This window comes from Topomyia yanbarensis, chromosome 1 (genome assembly GCF_030247195.1).
Source record: "Topomyia yanbarensis strain Yona2022 chromosome 1, ASM3024719v1, whole genome shotgun sequence".
NCBI lineage: Eukaryota > Metazoa > Arthropoda > Insecta > Diptera > Culicidae > Topomyia > Topomyia yanbarensis.
Genome location: NC_080670.1, coordinates 73,391,820 through 73,418,444, shown reverse-complemented (window position 1 = coordinate 73,418,444; position 26,625 = coordinate 73,391,820). Strand labels below are relative to the sequence as shown.

Sequence of the window (26,625 nt, the reverse complement as noted above, 5' to 3'; positions counted from 1 at the left end):
CAGCTGAATAAGTGTCTTGCGTCCATCCCAATCTCAAGATGTTCTGTATCTTCTGTGTGAACACATTGTAATGTCGTTTTTGCTTGACCCCGAAACTGAGCCAGGTTGCCACCCCAATCGCTGTCTGTTCATACATTTTGACAGCAGTTGGGGTTAGAACCTGACTGAGTTTCGTTTCAAGTAAAAACGGCATAAAACAATTCGCGCGATAAGGTAATTTTAATTTGTCGTCCTTTTTCCGCTGCTGGAAAACGATAGAGAGGGAATAATTATTTTACCTAAAATTAATTAGACGATGTTTCGGCTTTTGGGAATATTATATATTTTTGGGTAAAATGGAACTCCCTCCCTTTCGTAGTTCACCGGAGGAAGAAGGATGCACAGATTTAAAATTACCTACTGCTAGGTAATGCAAGTTCTCCATATATGGAAACATCACATCACATTGAAAAGTCCATGTCATAAGATACGTGTGTACATCCGACAATTACCTATGAGCGTGATTATCTTTGAGCTCACTCATGGTTGAAAATATTACGGCTAGAATAAAAAGAGTATAAATTTTTTTGTCGAAATCGTTTCTGCGAAGACTGTCTAATATAACAACATGTTTCGTTGTCCGGGTTGTGAACACCAGTACTTTGATAAAAATGTGTTGTTGGACCATTTAAAAATTCACACAACCTTACGCGAGTTCGTCTGCAAGTGCCTACAAAAATACGATACGTATAATCGCTTCAAACGACACTTTCTAAAGTGTGGTTCTACATCAGCATCACGGAACCAACGTTTTGGAAAAGTAAACAGTGACAGCGGTAGACAAAACAGCACATGTGCGTCGACAATTGGCCATTCACCAATGGAAGGATCGAGTAGCAGGATAGATTCAACACAAACCTATTCATGTGACGATGCAGAATATAATGTAGACGAAGAAAGTTCGAATTCACAAATTGAAGATGTTCTAGTTAAAATGTTACTCAAATTTATGTCAGATTCTGTTTTGAGCCGGAAAAAAGCTTTGGAGTTTGTTTTGGAATTAAGTAGTTTTACATCAGATTTACTGAAAACCATTGGGAAGGATTTACTATGTTTTGTAAACCAAGATAAAATAGAGTCGTTCAATGAAACTTTAAACAACCAAGCCGAAAAATTCTGTTTTAAGACCGAGTCACAAATTCAGGCGTTTTTGAAAAGTAAAAATTTGTTCGCTGATCCAGAAGTCGCAATCGTTGATAATACTTTGGTTCCTGTAACAAAAAAAGCCGAAAGAGTTCTTGAACGGAAGGCACAAACTATAGTCATACCAAATATCAGAACTTCTTTGAAATTGTTTTTCGAGAGAAAAAATCTTTTAGAACTGACTTTACAATACATGTCCAGACTGCAGTTAGACAACAGTGGCAAAATTAGTAATTATATTCAAGGTCAAGCGTGGAAGGAAAAAATTGGCAATCTCGATCCGGATAAAATCTATATACCATTATTTTTGTACAATGATGATTTCGAGCCAGATAATGCATTAGGAGCGCACAAAGGGAAAAACTCTCAATGTGCTTTTTACCTTTCGAGCCCCGTTATTCCTAATCGTTTCAAAGCAAAGCTTAGCGGGTTGATCCCTGCAATGTTCCTAAATTCAAAATTGAAGAAGACAAATCCTCATCGTGTATATAACCTGTTGATACAAAAACTTATTGAAATCCAAAACTCTGGGCTTGCTATAAAAACAAATACTGAAGTTATTACGATTCATCCACTGTTATGCGTCTTTACTGGAGATAACCTATCTTTGAACTATATAGGGGGTTTCACTACCAGTTTCAGATCAGATCGTTATTGCCGATTCTGTTCCTCCAATCGAAACGAAATGCAAGAGATGATTGAGGAAGATATTTCGACCCTTCGCACTCATTCGCAGTATTTATACGATGTCGAAAGAAACAACACGAGAGAGACAGGTATCAAATTTTTATGTCCGTTTATAGACATACATACTTTTAACATAATCCATGCTTTAAATTTTGATCCCATGCATGACTTCGGAGAAGGTATTTTGCCTTATGCTGTTTCGTTAGTTTTATCAAAACTACTTCAGGATAATGGATCAGAGACATTCACGTTGGAAATAATTAACAAGAGGAAAAGTTTATTTGATTACGGCATGTACAAAATAGGCAATATTTCTGAGGATATATCAGAATCGAATTTAAATGAGAAATGCTTAAAAATGTCTTCATCTGAAATGTTTACATTCGTTGATTTTTTACCACAAATGATTGGCGACCTAATATCCAATGAAGATATTACATGGAATTATTTTCTCAAACTAAGAGAAATCGTTCAATTCTCGTTCAGGCCTAGTTTTTCACAAGAAGATATAGATAATTTTAAATATATGGTTAAGGTACACCATGTAACATTTCGTGAAATTTTTAATGAACCTTTTAAGCCCAAAATGCATTTTTAGTACATTATCCTTCTGCAATTGTTAGAAACGGACCTTTACATCAAACTGATGGTATGAGGGGCGAAAGTAAAAACAGAGACGTTAAACAATATGCAAGAGTCAATTTCAACAGAAAAAATCTTAGCAAGTCAATAATGATCAAAGAAGCGTATAAGATTGCTAATAACTCTCTTATTGTTTATAATGAACAGGATTACTATTTAGTTAACTCTAACACAATATATGTTAGCCAGTTACAAATACCTGATATACAATACGAAGAAACTGAAGTTTGCCAACATTCAACCATTGCAAGATATAATGACATAAAAATAACAGAAAAAACTTGCTTTAAAGTTGAGGAAGATTTTGTGAAGGTATATAATATTATAATATTGAGAAACAATATGTACGCAATAGTAAAAAAGGTGATAGTTGAAGATTTTTGTTACAATATGCAATGTTATTATGTAAAGATAGACCAGTCATGTCCTTCATTTTTGTATGACCTCAACGATATAAAGAATTTTCCTCAAACACTTCACAAATTGAATAATGGTAAATTAGGTTTAGTTGAGCCAACAAGAATGTTTTAATTTAGATTCATACGTACTTATATATTATGTAACCAGTACTCGAGTATATAGAAAAATAAAACATTTTTTGAAATTTCTTTGTATTTTTGTCTTCGAACAATTTTTTGGACGTCTCAGTGGGTCGTTTAATACAACTCCGGGATGTCAGGTAATATTTTGTGAAATCTGTTGGCAGCCTATATAATAATCTGTGCAAATCTGTGTTAAGGAAAACGTACAAATTTGTCCCAAAACAAGATGTGGTGACTTTTTAGTGTTCACACGATGCAAAAATTGAGCGAGAAGTCAAAAATTGAGAAATCTGTGATAGTCTGTGCATTATAATAGAAAACTGTGAAAGTCTGTTCATTAAAACAGAAAACTGTGGAAATCTGTGCAGCATATTGAAAATCTGTGAAACACAGATTAATATGTGCACCTGGCATTCCTGATACAACTTAACGAATAAAACATTTTTACTCAGAGACTGAGTATATTGTATCAAGTTGTAACTGTATACACCGAGCAAAATTTACATTGAATTTGTGAAAACGTCTTATGACTTTCAGACATAAGTATTTTAAATGGATTTTATATGTCTGTCTTATGATTAAACGATTTTTGCATGAGGAACTCATCACATTCGACACATTGCTCGTTAAGCAATATCCTTTCATCCTATGTGCATTTTAACTGAACTTTATTGCGAAACGGTAGTGACAAATCTTGTGCTCGTATTGACGTCCAAGTCATCTTGTTTTTGCTCTTTATGAGCCTCACTATTTTGTTCCAGGAAATTGGCATATTCTACCGCCGACGAAAGAGTAACAAGTTCAAGGTAAATGTGCATGTGTAAATACAGGCGATGTTCGGTTTTGCATGTACACATGTTTTACATTGTTTGCATTGGGTACACTTGTGTGGGTTTATGGGATGACGTTGGGCCATTGCATCGTTTAGCGTAGTCTCCAGCAAATAACATGCATGTGTGTTGTTTTGGTGCCCTTCTGACAAACTTTCCCCATATGAAGATTGTAATTGGTGGTGGCTTTATGTCCTCACTTCTAACTCGTGAGCTGTTTCTGATTTCGAGTCGGAAATTCCATTTTTCACTAGGGCATCGTTCAATAAGCTTCTGGAATGAAAACAACATTACATTTGTTGATTTGGTAAGTTTCCAAGAATGTTTCTCTACCGTCATGCTCAAGCTTGTCTTGGAAGTTCCTCTGTGGTTTTACGCGCAGATTTGTTCTCAATCCGTACACTGAAGACATAATATGCATATTATGCTTGTAGTTAAGACTGCGACAGATGTAGTATACTCTGGGAATGAAAGACAAAATTTCACTTCAGGAAGATATTTGCAACAACAAAAAAGTACTCACTTCTAAGTAGCATAGAGATGGTTGTCAAAATTTCTCCTGCATAACAAACGTGGCACACTATACTGAAACTCATCATTAGCGTCATCCTGAAATTGACCGTTGATATTTTCCAGCAAAATTCTTGTCGGCAGTATTCGGAAGCGTTTAAGAATCATTCTATAATCATGCAAATTTCACCCAACTTTTCGTTTTCTTCTACCATAATCGATTGATTTACAGATAACTTATCAACATTGAGTATATAATATTCGACTCGATCGTCGTCCGTTCTGTTAACTCTGGAAGGATTTAGGTAAGAGGCAAACTTATATTGGCGCATGTTGGAATTCATGAACCATTTTATGCGTCTGACAAGGGATCGTTTTCTTGCAGAACTGTGCCAAACAATCGAGCCACTGGTACGAACGCACCTCTGTGAGATTTTACAGATGAACCAACCAGAACTTTTAATATATGTCCGCGTACCATGCAACGTTGCTCCTTACCAGCATTGGCTGCAACGGAAGGTTCCAATTTTTAGCAAGGTCTGGTGCTCCAAGTCACCCTGAAACGTGCGCATCAGCTCGTCAATTCCATTAAAATTTTCGATGGAATCTACTATGGAACTGCTCTGTGTGAGACAATCATACGCAACATATTCCTTCTGTTCTCCTGTTGTGAGATTTTACATACATTTTGTTCCTGCACAACCGTCCTCTACCCTCATTTCCACTTTTACATTAATCTGTCCCCACTGATTTCATTTCGCGCGAATTATTTCATCGCAATGCCGGATTTGGGTCTGAAATTGGTATTGGTATATCTGTTTGAGGAACGCATCCCATGAGCCGCAAACCCCGTTGGTAATCCATCCAAGATGCAAATCTTCACTTCGGGGCAGTAACGAAATTTCCGCTGGGAACAGTAACACGACGTTTCGTTCCGAAAAGCATAACTGATACAAAGGCTCTTCAGATTATAGTAATTGCTGAGGAAAATGGAATACGACTATGTATGCTGATTTGAATCAGAGTTTTTGTACTTACGTAGATGCCTTGTAGCTTCACTACGGGTCCGATTTGGTAATTGTCTAGTTTAGAGACTTTATGTTTAGAGGTCCATTTTTAATGCGGTTTTTTGCTAAAATGGTGTATTTTAACCTCAATAAACCGAATCCGAGAGCGGAAATGTAAAATTTATTACCAAAGTTTGATAAATTGAAAAAATAAGTTGTGCTTAATAACGCTCATAACAATGACATATTGCCATAGCAAGTAAGCTTATGGAGCGGAGCTGGTGTGATGCGGCTTTGCCGCATAGTCGAGGCCAAGGACGAGGCCGGACGAGACGATGACTAACTCCGGCGGAATAGTAAGCAAACCTGTGATCCCTTCGTTTGCCCGGTTTACTCAAACATAGGGGCTATAGCTAGTTTAAAGCCGACTGAGCGGTAGCGAAGTCGGACAGTGCGCCAAAAAGCGATGTGGCGTAGCCACATTCGTCAACCATTTTGTTAATTGAGACAAATGTACCATGTTCGTACAAAAATTTCATTATCTCGTCTTTGCCCATTACAAATAGTTTATCTGCAGTAACTTGGCACCCGCTACACGCACTTGGATCGTCCGACATTTTTCGCGATTTAAACCAAATATGATTAAACATAACCTCACATTTATACAAAATAACAAAATGGTTGACGAATGTGGCTACGCCACATCGCTTTTTGGCGCACTGTCCGACTTCGCTACCGCTCAGTCGGCTTTAAACTAGCTATAGCCCCTATGTTTGAGTAAACCGGGCAAACGAAGGGATCACAGGTTTGCTTACTATTCCGCCGGAGTTAGTCATCGTCTCGTCCGGCATGGCCTCGACTATGCGGCAAAGCCGCATCACACCAGCTTCGCTCCATAAGCTTACTTGCTATTGCAGCATGTCATTGTTATGAGCGTTATTAAGCACAACTTATTTTTTCAATTTATCAAACTTTGGTAATAAATTTTACATTTCCGCTCTCGGATTCGGTTTATTGAGGTTAAAATACACCATTTTAGCAAAAACCGCAATAAAAATGGACCTCTAAACATAAAGTCTCTAAACTAGACAATTACCTCCGATTTCTGTAACTGTGTCTCAACCCTCCCGCAACTTGACGTTTGGCCTAAGTTGCATGAAACCACCGTGTTTCGAATGATGTCGCCACCATAGAACTCCGTCCACAAATTGCGATACTGTAAATTTCTATGCAAGAAAATAATTCCGTGACGTCTTTTACGAACTTGTTTTCTTTATTTACATTCGGAAGCGGTAATCAAGATGATAATTTCAAAATAGCGTAATAGTTTAATATAAATACAAACAAGTTAATTCTTAATTTTGGAGTTTCAGAAAAGGATTACAAATTGTGCAGAATGTAAAATGCATGATTTGATTTGAGTGCGCTTCTAGTGAGAACTTTTTCTTCTCCCGTCGCCCTTGATCTTTCGCATATTCTCGAAAGTTTGTCGTTAATCTTAAATACATTTAGTATTGTGGTTATTATTTTTCACTTCGTGTTTAACAAAGGCGGGATTGACTTCGATTGTTTATTCCTGACAGCATGCGACATTTACGGTGCAAAGGTTTCCACAAAATTCAGAACTGATGACAGCTCATTTTCTATCGGAGAGGGAGAAAAACAGTCCAGTATCATTATGTGTGTTGTTCACATTGCAATGCAAATATTACTACCTAATATCTTAAAACCAAATGAATATGCTCACTCACTAGCATAAACGCCGCTTGTTTGTATGCTGATGATTCCAAAAAATCATGAATCATTTAAAAATAATGCATCGGAATAAAGATGCATTATTTTTATAATAAAACAACACCAAACCCAAAAAGTCTTCAAAAATTAATTATCGGAAGTAAAAAATCTGAACAAGAGAATTTTCAATTTGAACAAGTTTACGCTTTTGTTAGAAATTGCTCTTGAATAAAGATTGATCCGCCATTTTAGACCCACAGACCCAAAAAAAGTGGTTTCAACGATTTCTATAGGAGCTGTCAAGTTGTCCCCCCTCTGCTGTGTCTACATCCATCGATTATCGAAGGGTTTTCGTCGTTTTCGCAACTTTTAAAGAATGGGTAGAAAAATGCAAATCGAATTGTTTTTTCTTCTGCAAAAAACAACAAATGATTTAAGTACCATCTACATGATCCGTCAGTCTTTCGTCGCCGGTACAAAACGTCAACGGAACGTCAAAATTAGCGACATGAAGTTCCTAGGGAAACATTCAGACACGTAATCATCGGCATGGAACATTTGATGTACTGAACAATTGAATGTGTACATGAAGAATGAATTCAACTTATTCTGACGGAACAGTGACGTGGCGTTGACGTTCTGTCCCGTTGACAAAAGCTGATGTATCGTGTGAACGTACGTTATTACGCCGGCTAGTCGCCTGTAATGTCGCCATCTGCTTGCGTACAAGTAGACCTAGCTGTTATTTCGGTGGCTGGGTTGGATCGTTTGTGGCTGTCTGGAACGACATAGAGCAGATATTGAGCCAGGCGTTTCCAAAATTGATCGATTGTTTGTTCAAAATAGGACGATGCTCTCGGACGGCGGATACAACTCAACCACTACACACACAATATGTAATATTACCAATACAAACAAGTGGACCGAGCGCATCACCCATACACGCGAAAGGAGCCGAACTCTACACATACTGACAAATTCTTTGCTTGTGTGATGAAAATACATGTGCAGCTTTTGCAGTTTGTCATTCCCATGCTTACTATCTTTTCGGGAAGATGGGTTTAGAACCCGAATGCGCAATTGCATGGTTTATTACCGTAAAGATAATAGAATCTTATCCGAAAGTAATGGAAACTTGCTCGTCGGATTTTGGGTGTACCCTAATACTGGAACATTACCCCGGAAAATCCGGATTACCAAGCACCAGATCCATTCATCCGGTTCAATTTTGTAAATCGAAAAGTGGACGAGTTCCTGAATCCAAAAAGATCTAAAAGTGTCCAAATCGGATAAAGGAAACCATAATTATGAGCATTTCAATTTGTTAGTACCCTGGTACCCACGTTGGCCTGTTAAAGATGTTTTTTGTTGGACACATAACAGATAAGCATTATCGTTTTTTCGTACTCGATCTTGAGCTTGACCTTGTGCTTGTACGACCACTCCTGGCTGCTAGTCAGTTATCGATCTGGACTAGCTGAAGTTGCAAAGGGAATCAGTAAATAATTATGCTTGGAAGTAATGAAACATCTTTCAATGGGCAACTCCTGATAATCCTACAGTGTTTTATTGATCAATACCGGCGCCGGCCAGGCCCGAACGTAGATCGCGGAAGGAAAGGGATGTTAGTTCGATACTTGCTTTCGCTAGAGGCCGTATGTACTACTGCGCACTCCACAAGTATCACGGAATGAGGATATTTGTTAGTAACTAGATATCGACCCATCAACTCATGGACAGTTTTGCCGTACTCAACCTTATAGACAACGGGTTGATAAGAACGGTTACCATACCCGAATATGCTTTTTCTACATACATTTTGACAACATACAATTTAAGAACCATACAGTTTATAGCAACGTGCATATTTTAGATCTAGCGATGGCTAATATATTATGGCGAAGAAAAAAATCTATCCATTCGCTTGTTTAATTCTATCGATTGATGAAGTTTTATTTTGTTACTCGCCAGCTTCTGAAGAAACACTAAGTGTACTGTTGCTTTATCCAATTGAGCTATCACCATAATATTATAAGACGAGGTTTTTCGATCATGTTAATCTACAGGTTTTTGGAGCAGGGTAAACAGATATACATACATATAATAAAGACCACCAGTGCAATATTAACCCCTGGCGCAATAGCACAATGTAGTAAACAATTCATCAAAATAGGATTCACGGAAGATATTGGAACTGGTAACTCAAATATGCTAGTTTAATAATTCAATAATAATGAAGGAATATATCAGTAGTGTTCGTAATGTGGTGAGTATTATATGAATGGTTTGAAAATAGTGCAAAACGGGGAGTTATTGAACTTTTTTCAGTAACTAACTTGTTTGTCTTGTTTGTTTGTTATAAAACCTCCAACGCAAAAAGTATATTTTGTATTTATTTTGGTTCCATTGGAAAGGTGGGAAAATTTCCTGTTAAATAGTGACCTCATATCTTTCTGGTAATTAGCTTAAGTAATGTTTTTAGAAATAGTCTAAAGTTATTGTTTTTGATGAGATTACTTACCTTGCTTACCGTTCAGGCCTTTTTGTCTCTTGCTGTATGCAGAAGTCGTCTCCACTCCACTCGGTCCATTGCTGCATGTCGCCAGCCTCGCAGTCTTCGAAGGGTCCGCAGGTCGTCCTCTATCTGGTCGATCCACCGTGCTCGCTGTGCGCCCCGTCTTCTTGTTCCTGTAGGGTCGCCCTCAAGAACCATCTTCACCGGGTCGTCGTCCGACATTCTTACGACATGTCCAGCCTACCGCAAACGTCCTATTTTTGCGGCATGCGCGATGGATGGTTCTTTCAGCAGCTGATGCAACTCATGGTTCATTCACCTGCGCCACGTTCCGTCTTCCATCTGCACGCCACCATAGATGAAATGCAATACCTTTCGTTCAAAAACTCCAAGGGCGCGTTGGTCCTCCACGAGCATAGTCCAGGTCTCGTGGCCGTAGAGGACCACCGGTCTAATAAGCGTCTTGTAGATAATCAACTTCGTGCGGAGGCGAATTTTGTTCGACCTGAGCGTCCTCCGGAGTCCAAAGTAGGCACGATTTCCCGCCAAGATCCGTCTCTGAATTTCTCTGCTGGTATCATTGTCGACGGTTTCCAGTGAGTCCAAATACACGAAATCGTCGACCATCTCGATTTCGTCACCGTCAATCCGAACTCGAGATGGGAAATTCACATTGTCGTCTCTAGAACCTCTTCCTCTCATGTACTTTGTCTTCGAAACGTTGATGGCAAGTCCAATCCTGCTGGCTTCAGCTTTCAGTCTACTGTACGTTTCCGACATCGACTCAAAGTTCCGTGCCATTATGTCAATGTCGTCGGCGAAGCCAAGAAGCTGGACGGAGTTCCTAAAGATCGTTCCACTCGTGTCTATCCCCGCTCCCCTTATTACACCTTCTAACGCAACGTTGAACAGCAGGCACGATAGACCATCACATTTGATGAGATTGTTGTTAATATTCTCATAATAATGTATTTTGAACACAACAATACCTATTATACCAGTAGCGTAGCCATGGATGTTTTGGGAGTTAAACATCCCCCTCTAAACCAAAATTAATTGTATTGAAAAAAATACTTAATGCTGACTAATTTAATGAAAAAATCAATTATAATAATAATTTTGGAAGTATATCGACAGATCACTTTATTGAGAACCTATTGTTTTAGGCATCATGAGGACTTTTGGATTTTTTTTTTTTGAGAATGCATAGAGTTGAGATTTAAACTCAATCTGATTAACAATGACAATAATATTTTGGAAAGCAAAAAATGAAGAAAATGACCGTTTGTCCTCTAGAAGCGGAAAATGAATTCCGTTTGTCTATAGCAGGTCAAAATCCGTTTTTACATGCATTTGATTTTTGTTGTATTATCAATTATATAAAAAACCTCTAGGCAGGATTGATAATAATAATGATTTCAAAATATGTCAAGTCAATGGCTATTAATGATGCATATTTGAATAGTGTAATAACATTTTATATAAGAGTACTCGTTCTGGAGTTTTGAGCTTTTATAGCGAAGAAAAGTAAAATTAATGGGCGAAAACATTTTTTCGGCTACGATCACATTATTTCGAATATGTCCACTTTAGAAGTTTAGTATCTTCAAAGAATATTACAACGTACAGCAGCACCTCTTCAAATAAAATAATTTTGGCAGTTAATCATCTTAGAAGTAATATATAAAGTATTTATTATTCAATCACATTTATTTCGTGATTTAATGGTTTCAGCATTTTTTTCGAAAAAAATTGTTGAAAGGATCAGGAAAACGTAGTGGTAAGCCGACAAGGTGTACGCAGATCACCTGAGTTCGATATCCAGCCACCGCACATACATAAAAAATTCTAACCTGACAAATGAATCGAACGACCCTAAATTTAAAGTCTCTATAATCAAAACAAAACAGACTTTGTTCAAGATATTCCATAAGTGATTTTATTAAAGCCATGAATGCTTCGTGTATTCAGAATATCGAAATGTATTAGACTTTATATGAGAGAAAACCTTTACCAAGTTATCGCGAAAAGTGAGCTAAGTTCATGATTTTTAAAAGTTTTTTATGCAAATTTTATTTGAAAAAGCTAAAGACAGTTCGTTGGTAACACTATCAAAGACAGAAAAAAAACAAGTTGAATTCAGGGTCGGGGTTATGGCCCATCCCTCCAAGCGTGGTTTTGGCAGATGTTTCAAAATTTTAAACAAAAATTCATTGCAAAAAATCGAAAACTTTTTAATGAAAAAGGAACCGTTCAAGTTTACGAGAATGTAAATACATACAATTAAAAAAATATGAAAACCGGATGAATAGTTTTTGATCTATCACGTTCACCGCAACGGTATTTTTCGAAAAACTTCATTCCGAGATAATTGCGTTTGAAGTTTTATATTAACCCTTTGCGACGCAGTGGCACGTATACGTTCCGCATACTTTTCCATAGTTTTTATTGTATTTCTAGTTAGCGTTGACATATGAATACAAATTCTTTGTTTTAATCAACTCTTAGGGATGTAAGGAGTACAACTAGTATAAACAATTGTGTGAATTTGTTAATAACATATTTTTTCCGAGGCCGGAGGGCCGAGTCTTATATACCAATCGACTCAGCTTGACGATTTGGGACAATGTCTGTGTGTGTGTATTTTATCGAGGGGGAATCTTCAAAAGAGACCGACTTGGCCGTGGTACTGTCGGATTCTTGCTGCAGCTCTTTCCCCAGCAAGCCAACCGACTAAACCTTAGCCTCCTGTATCTCCGTATCCTTTTCCTCCCGGGACCACCGTTGAGTATTACTTCGGGAGGGGATTGGAGGGCCGAGTCTTATATACCAATCGACTCAGCTCGATGATTTGGGACAATGTCTGTGTGTGAATGTAACGGAAAAACTCTCATTCGTGTTTCTCAGCAATGACTGAACCGATCTTATCCAAACCAAATTTAAGTGAAAGACCTGTCAAACAGTAAGAACGCTATTAATTTGTTTTTGATTCTGATGTTTAGTTTCCAAGATATGAATGTTTGAATGTGTAACAATGGCGTTTTTTGCAGTTTTTTAAATTATCTGCCGAAATTGACAACATAGATTAGCACTTTATATATTTTTAGGCAGCTTTTACGAATACCTTTCGAACAAGCTATAGATTGTTGAAACTATTATCCAAAGAGATATTTAACATACGGACGAAAGATTTTTATCATTTCCCATTGCCAGAAATATGACCAAAAACATGTAATCTATTATTAAAGTCAAAACGGCTTATTTTAGGTCAATAGTGTCTTCGGAGAATTTAATGGAGGCAATATGCCCCTTCTTTTGGTATTGTGCTTTTGCTGATTAATCCCCACTGATCCTATGAGTGAGATATTTTCACAAATTTTCTTAAAAGTGATTATATCGAAATGACTTCAGCAAATTTGTACCTCTTACTTTTGCAAATAACTTTACTTAAGACTTCAAATATCTATTTTGAATACTTTAAAAGTTATGGCTTGTTGTTTGTGGATTACTCTTTGTGGCCTATTTATTGTTCAATATAGTAATAATCCATTGAAATAAGCCAAACATTATTTCGATAAAACGAATTTTGTATTTCATTTTTCTATCTACAACCGCTAGAAATAATCACCGAACACTTCTAAGTTGTCTGGAAGGAACTTGATTACTTATCAGTGCAGAAATGTTCATCTGTGCGAACCTTCTAACTGCAATTTTTCTAACTTATAACCATCGGATCGATCTGAAACATATCGGAAAATGAAAGCGAAATAAATAACTCCAAGCAACGGCGTACCCAAGAGAAGGTTTTGGGGTTTAACACCATACAACTCCCACCCCCCCAACCCCAAACAAAAAAAATGGATTGAAGTTGAAAATTTATTGATGCTGACTGATTTAATTTAATATTGCAATAACAATTATCTGATCCGTACATTGATAACCTGTTGTTGTAAACATCATGAGGACTTTTGAAAAAATTGTCGGAATGGGGTCCTGATATATATAACTGATCTATTGGTCTTGATTTCACAGTCGTCTAATAGCATCAACATCAAATTCCTGCCTGAAAACATTCCAATAGAAAATTCCAGAGTTCTGTAATCAATCATAATCCCCAGATTTCTTTTCAAATTGAGCTCGCTTTTGTAGAGATGTACTGTAATAAGGGTCTTTATTTAATAGAAAGCGAAGTTAAAATTGATTTAATGTCTGTGAAACCAAAAAAATGCATAACTTTCAACATTTGCTAAAAATGTTTTTGCCTTTCTCATTCACTCTAAAATTCGTCAATTTAATCCCGCCGAGTGTCATATGCCAATCGACTCAGTTCGTCGCGATCGAAAAATGTCTGTGTGTATGTATGTGTGTATGTGGAAAAAAATCTGACCTCTGTTTCTCGGAGATGGCTGGACCGATTTTCACAGTATCAAATGAAAGGTACAACCTTCCCATCGGCTGCTATTAAATTTTTTATTGATTGGACTGCCGGTTCCGGAGTTACGAGTTGAAGAGTGCAATCACACAGCAAATTCCCATATAAACTGAAATGAAAAATTTTCAAAATCAAATTTGTATTTTTGAAGCCAAAGGACTTTAAAATGCATGAAACATTGAGATTTGATGTAAACTCTAAAAAAATGTTTGACAAAAATTGACTTTTTTGGACTTTGGTACATTTTTGCCTTTCTCAAATAGAAAAATTATGCAATCACTTAAAAATCGTCAATCATACCGGCCCGGAGGGAGTATGCAGTGAGGGGTTAATACTTTAAAATTAAAACTAGTTTAAAATTTCTTAACAAGTTGAAAATTTTCCGCAAAACCCGGACCTCCCGGATCCTTCTCCATGATCCTCCACTGGTTTCAAGCGATGTTTCAGTATCACATAGTATCTCAAGATCGTGGCTCTCGATCCATTGTATGTATGTGCAAATCGTACTGAACATGTAATATTCATTTCCACCATTGTATTGAACATAACCAGCCTTGGAATCGTAGTCTGGACAAATGAGAAAAGCACAATTGCATCACTAGGTGGATTAAAACAGGTTTTTATTTTGGGAATGCGTCGAGTTGAGACGAAAACGTAATATGATTAATAACGAGGATAACACTTTCCGAATGTAGAGAGAAATTTATGAAAAATGACGATTTCCATTCGACTCTAGCAGGTCCTGATCGATTTTGATGAGCATTTGATTTTTGTTGTATGACCAATTATATGTATAGGTCAAATGTTCAAAAACAGTAATTTATGGTCAAGATAGCATCATATTGAAACCGCCAATTTCGGAGGTCTAGTATCTGCGATGAGTTTTACAAACGTTAAACAGCGCGTCATTTGATAAAATTATTTTGACGGTATATCGGCCAAGAAGTATTTATGGTGAATTTTCTCAGGTTAATATTCATGACTACAATAAAGTCTCAGCAAATTCGCTAAAGACACGAACTCTGTTACTATTTTCTGGAAAATTAATTCTGCATAATTTTAAAGCTTCAAAATTTACGGTTTCGGAATTATGCCGTTTGGACAGCAAAATCGATTTTCACCAAACTCCCACCAAACCGAATTTCTGGCTACGCCGCTGACTTCAAGTAAGTAGAAACAAAGTCGCTCTACACTCGTTCACAAGAAACTTCTTCGAATGCTGAATATCTATTATAATACATTGAAACACCGATTTTATCAGCCAAATATATGTTTGATGGGCTCTAGCAGACGAACAAGACTGAATTCGAGTAAATTCTTCGAGCATGTTTTCCTTATCATGAAGATGGAAATATGCAAAAATAAAAAGTTCATCATAATCAGAAATAGTTATCAGACTACATCAAGGGACGGGAAGAATATTTTAACAGCTTCAGTTTATTATAAAGAAAAAAATGCCCGATTTAGTCATAGTCCCCATTTTGTCAGCATAAAATACACCATGAGACTGATAAAAATGGGTCTTTATTGTATGTATTATTCACTGTGTTTCACATTAATAGGTAATAAGTTTGTGAAAATTATAAACTATTTGAATTTTTTTAATAGTTTTATTTTTTATTTAATTTTTATTTTTTCATGACTTGCGGTGAGCACGATCTCTCGAATTGCTGAACTGAAAATTATGGAATAGAAATTAATTTTTAGTATTCTTTACAGATTGAACTCGCCGCGCAGATAGCTCTGAATTAGACCCGCTGGTGCCCTAAGACGATTTCGCTAGATTTTCAGAGCACTGTGCACCCAGTGCATTAACGCAAGTGACGGAAGGTTATCAAAAAGTTTCGTGAAAATGAAAATAGACCTTTCTCGTCAAAAAATTTTATATGCAGAACAGCTTCCGTTTTCATTGCTGGATCAATTCTGAATACTGTCACGTTAATTTGGTGTCTCTAGCTATTGAAAAAATCAAAAATTCTTCGAACTGCCCATTTTACTCTGTATTCTGCTGTCCTATTTTACCTCGATTCTTCATACTTTTTCACCATTTGGATGAACTTCGAGTGGGGAATATGAAATAAAGTTACGGCGGGTAGCCTATAACAAAGCTCCAGTAGCCTACCGCTCGCCGGCATCTATTTTAATCTGGATATTCGCCGTTTCGTTTACTGGGTATGAACTCTAAGAGTTCATTCTAATTTGTCAAAAACATTGTTTTGACGTAGATGAACCCCAAAACAGTGTTGCTGAATATACCGATTTATCGATATTTAAACCTATTTTTAATTTCAATACCAATAAAGTTACTAAAAATACCGATTTCTTTTTTCTTACCAAAAAATAACGATTTCCATATAATAAGATCAATTAATATTACGTATGGGCCTTTTTAGAAAATGGCTTCACCTTTACACATCAAACCATCCGGAAATTGATTCAGCAATCTGCCAGGTTACTATCAAAATTTCAAATGAAGCTCAACAACCGATTCTGAAATCGATTGAGCTCGGTAGGTTTCATTACATAACATTAGAATGATCTATAATTTAAAACCAATAATTTGCAGGTAACTTTTGGTTAGCATACATCTTCACAGCGATAAATACACACTAAGCCAGCCAAAAGTTGTTCGGTAATTTCTTTTGACGACTACCACAGTAAAGTGATATTTTTACGGAGCTGTCAGCAAATTATTTAAAAAATTGCGGTAAAGTTTTCATTTTTAACGATTTTCAGTAATTTTTCGAATAATTTGCTGAAACCCGCAATATTTTTCACTGAATTTATCAGCACTTCTGTTTTTTTTCGGTACATAAACATTATCCAGTAAAAAACTGACTGATTGTTCGGCAAAATTGTACCAACATTACCGAACCTCGTCAAAAACTTACAAAACAGGGACAGCAAATCATCTGTCAAATCGCCATTTTCAGAGGAAACTACTGACTGACCAGTATTTTTTGACGTTTGGATAGAACGGATTGCGGAGAGTTCGGTAACAGAATTGTTTTACTGAATTGATTACCGAACGGTTTGCTGTTCAAAAACCCAGTATAATTTTACTGTACCCAGTAATTTAAATTAAGTGTGTACCTATTTTTTTTATTTAGAACTATACCGATATTAGATTTGTTCCAGTACCTAGTACACTCAAAAAATAAATCATGTTGCTTTTACATGAAAACATATGTGAATCTCATCCACCGCACTTTTCACGTAAATTCTATCTGGTGGGCCGGTAAAATAAAACCAGTTTCAATATTTGATTAATCAGGTGATAGTTACGTATTTTTGACATAATTATTAACGGAAATTCACGTAACATATACATGAAACCAAACGTAACAATTATGTGAAACAAGTATAACAATTATTTGAAGCCAAACGTAATAATTACGTGAAGCCGTATATTGCAAGCAACTATTCTAAATTATTACTCATTACAAAAAAACGAAAGCGGTTTACTTCGTTTTATTTAAATCTTTTATTGCAATAACTAAATATAAAATACATATTTACTCTTAATTATAAATTGTGCGCCTAGAATTGTAATTTTTATTGGTAAGATTTTTTCAACCTTATTTTATTTGAGTGGATTTGAATAATGAACAGTAGTTAACTTGAAAATTGTACTAGCGAGATTCATTTTTTTGCCGCAACGAATAAGCTTATGGATTCATTAGTATGTCTTATGGTTTTCTTGATGTTGCAACTTTATGAACTTCGATTCGTCAGTTATATAAAATTCGTTACGTATTGCTATAAAACTCGTCATTCCTTATGCATTTGAAAATATTTATAAATCTTATTTAAAATATTGGTAATCTTGATGCAATTAAAAAAAAATGGTCGAGTTGCATGAAAATAAAATGGAGGCGCTATTCGCAGCGCTGAAGTACTTTCTTATCGCTAGTCGACTCGTGTATTGTATGAATATGTCTTACAATTTATTCTTTATTTTAGAATGTTGCTGCTGATGTAATAGTATCTAGAACTAAATTAACGGACTTGTGTTAGCCATACTGATTCTATTCATAAACTATGACCCCAAGTTTGACAGGAAGCGTACACTGAAGCTCCGTTGACTGACGATTCGTCAATTGAGCTGAACTAAATGCGTTGTAGTACCTGCACTAACGCAGGTATACCACACGTCAGTTACCATCAGCGACTCCGCTTGTTTCTTTAGCATGTGATGGCGTTTTTTGTTTGACTCATCTAATTTGCCGGTTTCATCCTTCTGTTGTTACAATTTCTTCAAGTCCGTGCTCTGTATCATGTTACAAATTTTCAGTTCCTTGAGAAAGTTTTAACTAAATATGGTTATCTGTAAAAGAGGGATAAAATAGTTGGAATGCATATCTTTAACTTATATGAGGTGTTTGTTTACCTGCACAATAGCACAACATCCTAATCTGCCTTGCAGACAAGAAATCCAAGACGATCACATTCCGAAGACCGTATGAGTACCATTCCAGCACGGGTTTTCAGAGTGGGCCATCACCGTTTACAATGTTGGATCTTGAGATCATCTCGCGGCTCTTGGACAATCCTACATACATATGTCGCTACTGTGGCATCCACAAACCAAGTTTTATTGTGCACCATAATCACAACTGCTACACTGCCGCTCTACGCATAATTGTCCCATGTGGATATGGAATCTCATAGCACATGGGACATTTATGCGTATAGCGGCAGTACATCGTGCTCCTATTGCCGCTAGCATGTGACACTATGTATGTCGACCACATTCAATGCATCTGACCCTAGATATCGAAATGCGTAGCTGCAAATTAGAGCTGGAACATTTTAATTGAATATCTGTGAAAGACCAAACAGAATGCTGTACAAAACTAAAGATTTCAAAATAACGGCCGTAGTATGTTGCTCACTTACCAGCCTCATTAACTTTCGCTAAAGGTTGCACCCCCATTCCGGTCGTTTGCTTTGTCAACATCGCTGCAAATGGTATTTAACAGTTCATTGCCAAGCACCATGTACAATACCGGACCAAAGAATTCCTCGTTACTATTGAATACCAAGTGAAGTAATTCCTACAGTGCAATTAGAGGTTAGATTTTGCATAATTATAATATTAACAGTGGAACATCAATATTACCTGCTTTTAATTAGAAAGCAAAGTTGCGACACCGCCTGCCAGTCCACGTTGAACGATTGCAAATATGAGTATCCACGTAGCACCATAAACCGTTGGTAAGCCTTTCCGGTGATACAGTGGTATCGGCCACAGTGTATGTAAGAAGAGTGACGGCTAGTGTCAAAAATCGAACAAAACTCGGCAATCTTATGAATAGGGCATAAAATTCCCCTTTCTTTTTGGGAGAAAATTCGGACGAGCCATCCCAGTAAGTCCAGCCGGAAAATGAGTCGGAATTCTGGCTGGATCTATACTATTCCGGCTCCAGTAGCATCAGTGATGTTAATTAGAATCGGTTATGTTACTTGGAGCCGGAATACTCCGAAATAGCCAGAACCAGTCAGAATTTCGGTTCAATTTCTAGCTGTACTCTAATGAGACTCGACAACCTTGACCGTTGTAGTCACTCTTCGGTCCAGTTTTGTTTTGCTGAAATTTAATATTGGCTTGAAATCAACTAATAGTTTGGTGTCGTTCGGCTTGTGTTGAAATGTTCCTCGCTTTAGTTTTTTTTATGTTTGCTTCATTTGGATCTTCGAAGGTGTAGAAGAGTTCCATCATATTTGTATTTGGTTCTACACTTTTTGCAGGTGCAAAAGATCGTCAATCTCACAAGCATACTTTTTGTCATCTAAGAAAACGACTCGGGATGATTTTTCATTATCAATCTTTTACATATAAACAGTGAAATATCATTCTAATTTTCGAGCAATTCTCGCATCTGTTGGATGATTTAAAGTCGCTTTTCTACGTACGCTTTTATCAATAGTCTCATTTATATTGAGAACGGATATCTCTAAATGATTTACACCTCCGTTGTAGCCAGTGGGGGCAAATTAGATGCATTTTAGCTTAACATTTTCCGCACACCAAGCAGAAATGACGTCGCCAAATCAACCAGCAAGTAAACATTCGACCAATGCACATCCGGACCAGTTATTTTTCCTCCACCAGTGATTTCAATTTCCTCCATGGACCAAACCATTACATAACGATCCTTTAATGTCATAGCAAAGCAAATTTCGATCTTGTATACTCTTGGAAAATATCGTTTATGCTATCTTGGTGTACATTTTCCACGTTTGTGTTGAATGTGTCATTCGGGCGGGATTCCAATCGTGTTTCGTAGAGTAGCGGTTATCATTCCACGCTTCAACAGAAACCGTAGTACTTCGAAACAGCGGTGTTATAGATGGCGTTCTTTTGCTGCAGGATGCTGTAATTTTCAAACGTCGTATTCAACTGAAAGTGATGAAATTAAGAAAACACTTGAAAAAATAACCATCATCCGTTTAAACAATGGAAATATTAGTATTTGGACGGTTTACTATGCTTATATCGTGTAATATAGGCAGTGATTATTTACACCGTTTCAGTGACGGTTCAGTTCCGTGCGCAGACACTAATATTCTAATAGTATTCTAACTAATAGTATTACCATTCAGAATCATCACCTACATTCTTGGATCGACTCGTGTCCCCCCAAGGAAAGCTTTCTGCCGGCGTGGTCATTGAAAATTCTCAAAAAGATCTACACACCACCGTTTGTTTCATTCATGATTAGAATTTCGCTATCAGCAGTACACTAGAAAAACGTGTTCCGGTGTCAGCAACTTGTACCATGAAATCTAAAAATAAGGAAAGCATATTAAATCACTTTTTGTACTGAAAAAACCTTAATTACTACTTCTCTGTTTTTCTTCAAGTAACAAAACGGAATAAAAATAAAGTTTTGTTTATTACGGAGCAGAGCTGCCAGATGATATTGTTGAAAATCTGTATCATAGTTATAAAAAAACCTTTATTGGTCTGTATTTCAATAAAGCAAAAGAATTTTGATAATTCATGACAATTTAAAAGTTTGAAGTATTATCTGCTATAAATTCAAGTATTAAAAAAGGAATTCAAAATGAATAATTTTACGTTATCTGTACATTCCCGGTTCATTTTTTTAAAGGGTCCGCCAAAACAGCATCAATTCAAATTTCAAAAAATCTGTATGAATATGAATTGTGTAATGAAAATCTGTATTAAATCTGTAATCTATATCATGTCTGTATCTGCGCTTGAAAATCTGTATAGTACAGAAAATCTGGATAAATGGCAGTTCTGATACGGACCAAAAAAACGTCCACCTGTTATGTCCGGCTTGCTATCCAAATGGAAAGGAAGTAACACAGTAACAAATTATTTTCTCTGTTTGCACCGGAGTTCTTCCTGTTTCTCCTGGTACTGGATCAAACATCTTTACCCACTGATCAAATAAAACCGCAACAAAACAATAATCAAGAACCGTTCACTTTTTCGGTTTTTATATTTCTAACTAACGATAGAATCGGTAAAGAAAGGTAAGAACGAATAGAAAAGCAGGAAGCAAAGGGGTTCTCTTTTTTGGAAAGGAAGGAATGGGCTCGCTTATTTTGAAAAGGGATCCTCAGATCCCGATTTAGTTACCTTATTGTTAAACCGCTGTTCTTGGCCGCGTCTTTGTTTATCTTGCTTTGATTGGAATTAAAGGAAGCAGGGTTTACGTCAACAGGGACTATCTTCCATCACCTATCGTTGCAGTGAATACTTTCTTCAGGCTTGCTATTTTCAGAGGGTTCCTTGGCAACCGATTTCAACTTGGTTCCGTTTCTTCTGGTACATTTTTTTCCGTTGGCGGAAGTGGCAGCTTCTGCAATCGTAATTGTAAATGGTATTTAAGTGCTGCTAAATTGAAACTTTATTTACCTGCAATGCTAACATTGTTCGCCCGCTCATGAAATATCGCTAGCTGCCACAAAGAATAAATTTTCAGCCATCTTCTCGTTGCTTCACACAGGACATTCACGTGAACTGTGTTTTAACGTTCAACGTTGTATCACGTAAATGTGTGAATCAAATAATTCCTACAGGATTGTCAAATGTGTTTTAAAGGAATCACGTAATGCACGATGAAAGATGGAAAATATTCATTTACGTGAAAATTCAGATACAATCAAAGTGAATTATTTTTTGAGTGTAGAAAGTGGAAGTACTCCGGAGCAAACAGAGAGAAAATCGTTCCTATGTTCTCTTCTCTATTTTCTTCTTCCATTAGCAAACCGGAGTAAAAAGCAAGTATTTTTTGCTTCTGTTTGCTCCGGAGCAACTTCTGTGTACTAGAACAAACCTATTATACAAAACCATCTGACAACGCTGCTCTAAAGTGAAAAGTGCTCTTCAAACATCGATGACATCTTTTTTGTTTTTTTTCTGTTTTCTCTACCTATGTTATGTCTAGGACGATTTTTCAGAAGGGCGTAAGAGCAAAATGTAAACAAACCGGTTTTATGCTTATGATTGAAGTTAATGCTATAAATTACCGTAAAAATTTAAAAAAAATGTAATAAGCATTTTGGAACGCCTTATCAAGATTTTTTAAAAACGGCTTATTTCAACATTATGGGATGTGGAATCGAGTTGTTGTTACGCCCTCTCTTTTTACTTTAATGATTCTGTCAATATAAACGAGGTATTATACGTTAATTTGAATTAACAATACTCGTAATAGCTCACTTCAACCTAACAATCTAATCAATTGAATAGATTAAAATATATATTACGTAATTAGTCTGAGATTAACATTATAATAGGTTAGTCTTCCATACGCCCTGCTTTATCGACCGTTTTTCATCTGCCAACATTCATGCGCCTCTCTATAACCGCCGTAAATTGAAAACGTAATGCTGTAAAGCCCGTCGTTTTCACTCTCGTGCGTGCTATTAACTATTTATTTTTAGAAGATATAAACAGGAAAGTATAAAATATTTTTGAATAGCATTTCGGAAATATGGATGTTTTACTCAGTAAGTATGTTTTATTTTAAATAAGGGAGCTACAAATTATGTTTATTATTTTCAGAAGCTGTGGATATGTTAGAAAGCGATTTGGAGGGACGCCTGTGTTCAGTACCAGCTGTTTGGTTCGAGGAGGTAGCTAGCTCATCGATGCAGTGCAGGAATCTTTCATTCGCAAATGTGCATACCTCAACACCTCTTCCAATGGATCTATCAATGTCTAGCTTTGAAGAGACTCCACTCGACTTATCGGTGAACAAGTATGAATCATTCCACACCTCCAATACGGAACCTCTGAATTTGGCATTGCCTGCAATACATGATGTTGGTATTGCCGATCGTGAGAACAACCTTATTTTTCCAAGTGATCGTGGGGCATTGAACCTTGTCAGCGATCGGCACGAAGCGAAAACAATGGAAGTTGGTGGGTCAGTTCTACGAGACAAAAGCAGCGTTTTAGGAACAAACTTACGGTTCTGCTTATCCCCACGGCGAAATGATTACTCTACACGCAATCCACTGATTCCTGTTATAGAGAATGGAGCATCGGGATCTCAACTACGTTTTTGTTTGTCTCCTCGACAAAAGACAGTCGGCCCACTGTCGAACGATCACGCTACGGACAGTATTAGTAGTCACTCGTTTCGTCGTCCGCTTTTTCCACCTTTGGCTTCAGGATCACAACTACTAGCAGACATTAAACATGGGAATATTGGCGAGAAGGCTGATAAAGAAACTAGAAGAAACCCATTGACAAAAACACACGAGTCGGAGAGCGACGATGAGGACGAAGATGAGGAAGAAGGCGACACAACGATTATCAACGAGTTTACGCTGTTCGAATATTTCGAACCGTATCGTAACCAGTCGGTTGTTGGTCACGAAGAAGACGACGGAATTGATAACGAGGAAACAGATTGTAAGTAGCTATGATTTACATTGAATTAATAATGATTTACACATTTTTAACAGTAATAGCCAGGAAACGTACATCTTCTGGAACAGCTTCAGTACCGTCTCAAAGAGAAACCAAATGTGGTGAAGGCAAAGAAAATATAAACTTACAAAGTACGGTGCCGGAAAATCGCTCACGAACTGAGTATGACGGAGGTTTGTATTTATAAGTTAGTATATTGTACACTGACATTAGCTGGACTGTGCCACTGAGCGTTCTTGTCATTTTATGTTTTTGCCTTTCTCATATAGAAAGGTTATTCAATTGGTCGGAATTTCGGTTTTACACCGAGCCCGCAGGGCCGAATCTCATACCATTCGACTCAGTTCATCGAATGAATGGAATGAAATAAAAATCATGTTATTCATTGAAACTTCTTCTTACGGGTTGCTGTTATGGATCCTCTTAGGTATTTCTTTCTTTTCTGGTTGCTGTTTCAAAAGCAAAAATCGCATTTCAAAATTTCATGTCGTAACTCTCTAATACGAGCATTTCACCGTTTTCAGACCTTTTGTGTTATCGTACATTAATGTTTCGATTATATCACTATGCGTTTATATCAATACTCGTTTATATCACCCTCGATTATATCATGGTTTTATCTCGATTATATCACGATTTTTGAAAAACAGACAAGGCACACTACGTTTTGATCCAATTAAGCCACATGTTGTGTCCTGGCACTTTTAGGATTTTTTTACAATTGATTTGCTTATTTACACATAGGGTAAGTCGAAAGAATAAAGAAGTCGAACTTTTTTATTCTTTTATCTTAAAGTATAGATTCTTAAGAAAGTATCTTAAATTTTTATAGATCTTTAAGTAGTAGAAGCAAACTTTTAGCGCTGTTCATCTTGTTCCTTTAAGTGAAGACAGGGCGTGGCGTGAAACTTTAAACGTGAATAATCTCGAAATCATGTTTTACCAAGACGTTGTTGCAATGACTAAGATTGCCGAAATATTCTTCGACCGATTTCAATTTTAGTTTTAAATTCTTCGTAACTTATTTGCCGTGTCCTTAAGAGACCGTCGTTTGGTGTAGCAGGTAAACAAATCGACTTCTTTTTTAAATTGTTGATAACTAACAAGAAAATCTAACAAAATAATGAGAAAAACAAAATACGCCAGATATGGTAGGTATGCCTAGATATGCATTTTTTCTTGAATCTATGTGAATACTTTTCTTTTGAAAAGTCATTATTAACAATTAGTGATGGGACTATTTCTATGGATGTTGAAACAACGAGAACTGAATCGTAGTCTCTTCGAATACACTGATTTTAATAGTCAAGATATTTCTCCAAAACCTTAATGTGGCAAATTCCTTCAAGTTTAGTTTTGGGTTGTTCAACTATTTTAAGAAACGGTATGTGCTACGTAATGTGAAGCTGTGTGGGGAAAAACTATCCACTGATGCCAGACCGTTTTACCCAATGTGTTGAAGAAAGATGGCAGACCCTGCCCTAATCAACGGCATCAAATGGGTAGTGTGATTATATAAGTATGGCAAAAATAGGCTCATTACCCTACTTTGATTTATTCTTTTGACTAACTTGACCTTTTTATTACTTTTTGTTTATAGAAATACATGGGTTAATGCTTGAATGTACTTTTTTGGTTTGTTTTGAATATCACGCTTCAAATATATCACGCTATAATACAGACCGACCGTGATATAATCAAAACATTACTGTATTGGTAGTTATGAACGAAGCAAAGATGTTGATACGAATATATACGCACTCCATTGATTGTTGGTCGTGTAATTAATGAAATAGTGAGGCACTCCATAATAGGGTTAAAATAGCTTCTTTACCATATAAACGGACTGAACATTCGTTTAAATTTTTTTTTAACTTTTACTAGCAAGAAACAAACAAATTTATTTGAAAATATTTACACTACTTATCTTGTTGTCACTTTTGCTACTTCTGTTGTTTGAAATTTATATCTAGCCGATGAAAAACCTATATATTATACCATAAATCTTTGCAGGTTTTCGAGATCCGGGTTTCGAGGATATAAACATAGATGCAGAACGGAAAAAAGAATCTAAGAAGCTTAGGATACTGAACAAAACGAACAAAGAACGCGGGTTAGAGTACATCCGGGCAGATGGTACTAAAGTTCCAGCTCGTGCCATTCAATGTCCATGCCACTGCTCGAAACTTAAATGTGTAGAGAAATTCGATGATGAATTGCGAACGAAATTGTTGAGCAACTATTTACAGCTGACTTTGTCTGGCCAAAATCAGTTCCTCAGCAATCATATCGAAGTGACGTTTGCGTCGTACCATAGAGTAAGTATTGGTAAAACAGTAAATCTGTGCTAAAGTAGATGCTGAATTTCTAAGTGTGCTTTATACCAAATATAACTTCACTTTTGCATACAACACCACCCAGTTAAGCTCAGCCGGAAATGAACCGGAATTCTGGCTGGCTCCAGTTCGTATTCCAGCTCCAGTGACACAATCGATTCTAGTTAGAATCGGTTGTGTCACTGGAGCCGGAATACGAACTGGAATCAGCCAGAATTCCAGTTCATTTCCGGCTGAACAGGGCAGCCTACATTTCTCTGACTGCAGAAGACGAATCAAATAAACATAA

The 26,625-nt window shown here is 36.7% G+C and overlaps 1 protein-coding gene and 1 long non-coding RNA gene across 7 annotated transcripts; one reads left to right on the top strand and one right to left on the bottom strand.

Moving 5' to 3' along the window:
• Positions 1-17,541: 17,541 nt before the first annotated feature.
• Positions 17,542-22,260, bottom strand: LOC131677933 (uncharacterized). Of its 6 annotated transcripts, none has more exons than XR_009303483.1 (8): positions 21,976-22,260; positions 21,697-21,919; positions 20,927-21,018; positions 20,681-20,870; positions 19,204-20,484; positions 18,981-19,138; positions 18,472-18,905; positions 17,542-18,408 (listed from the first exon to the last, which is right to left on the bottom strand). It is a non-coding gene; the product is annotated as an uncharacterized LOC131677933 (long non-coding RNA). The 6 variants fall into 6 exon arrangements; XR_009303486.1 differs by having other exon boundaries at positions 18,472-18,927; positions 20,930-21,018; XR_009303481.1 differs by having other exon boundaries at positions 20,930-21,018.
• LOC131677931 (uncharacterized) lies at positions 22,260-26,414 on the top strand. The gene is made up of 3 exons (XM_058958030.1): positions 22,260-23,982; positions 24,036-24,173; positions 26,014-26,414. The coding sequence occupies exons 1-3, from the start codon at positions 23,139-23,141 to the stop codon at positions 26,349-26,351; spliced, it is 1,320 nt and encodes a 439-aa protein (XP_058814013.1). The 5' UTR covers positions 22,260-23,138; the 3' UTR covers positions 26,352-26,414.
• Positions 26,415-26,625: the final 211 nt, after the last annotated feature.

Coding starts and splice junctions, on each gene's coding strand:
- LOC131677931 (XM_058958030.1), top strand. CDS start 23,139: ATGTTAGAAAGCGATTTGGAGGGACGCCTGTGTTCAGTACCAGCTGTT. Junction 23,983..24,035: donor TGATAACGAGGAAACAGATT/GTAAGTAGCTAT, acceptor CATTTTTAACAG/TAATAGCCAGGAAACGTACA. Junction 24,174..26,013: donor ACGAACTGAGTATGACGGAG/GTTTGTATTTAT, acceptor AAATCTTTGCAG/GTTTTCGAGATCCGGGTTTC.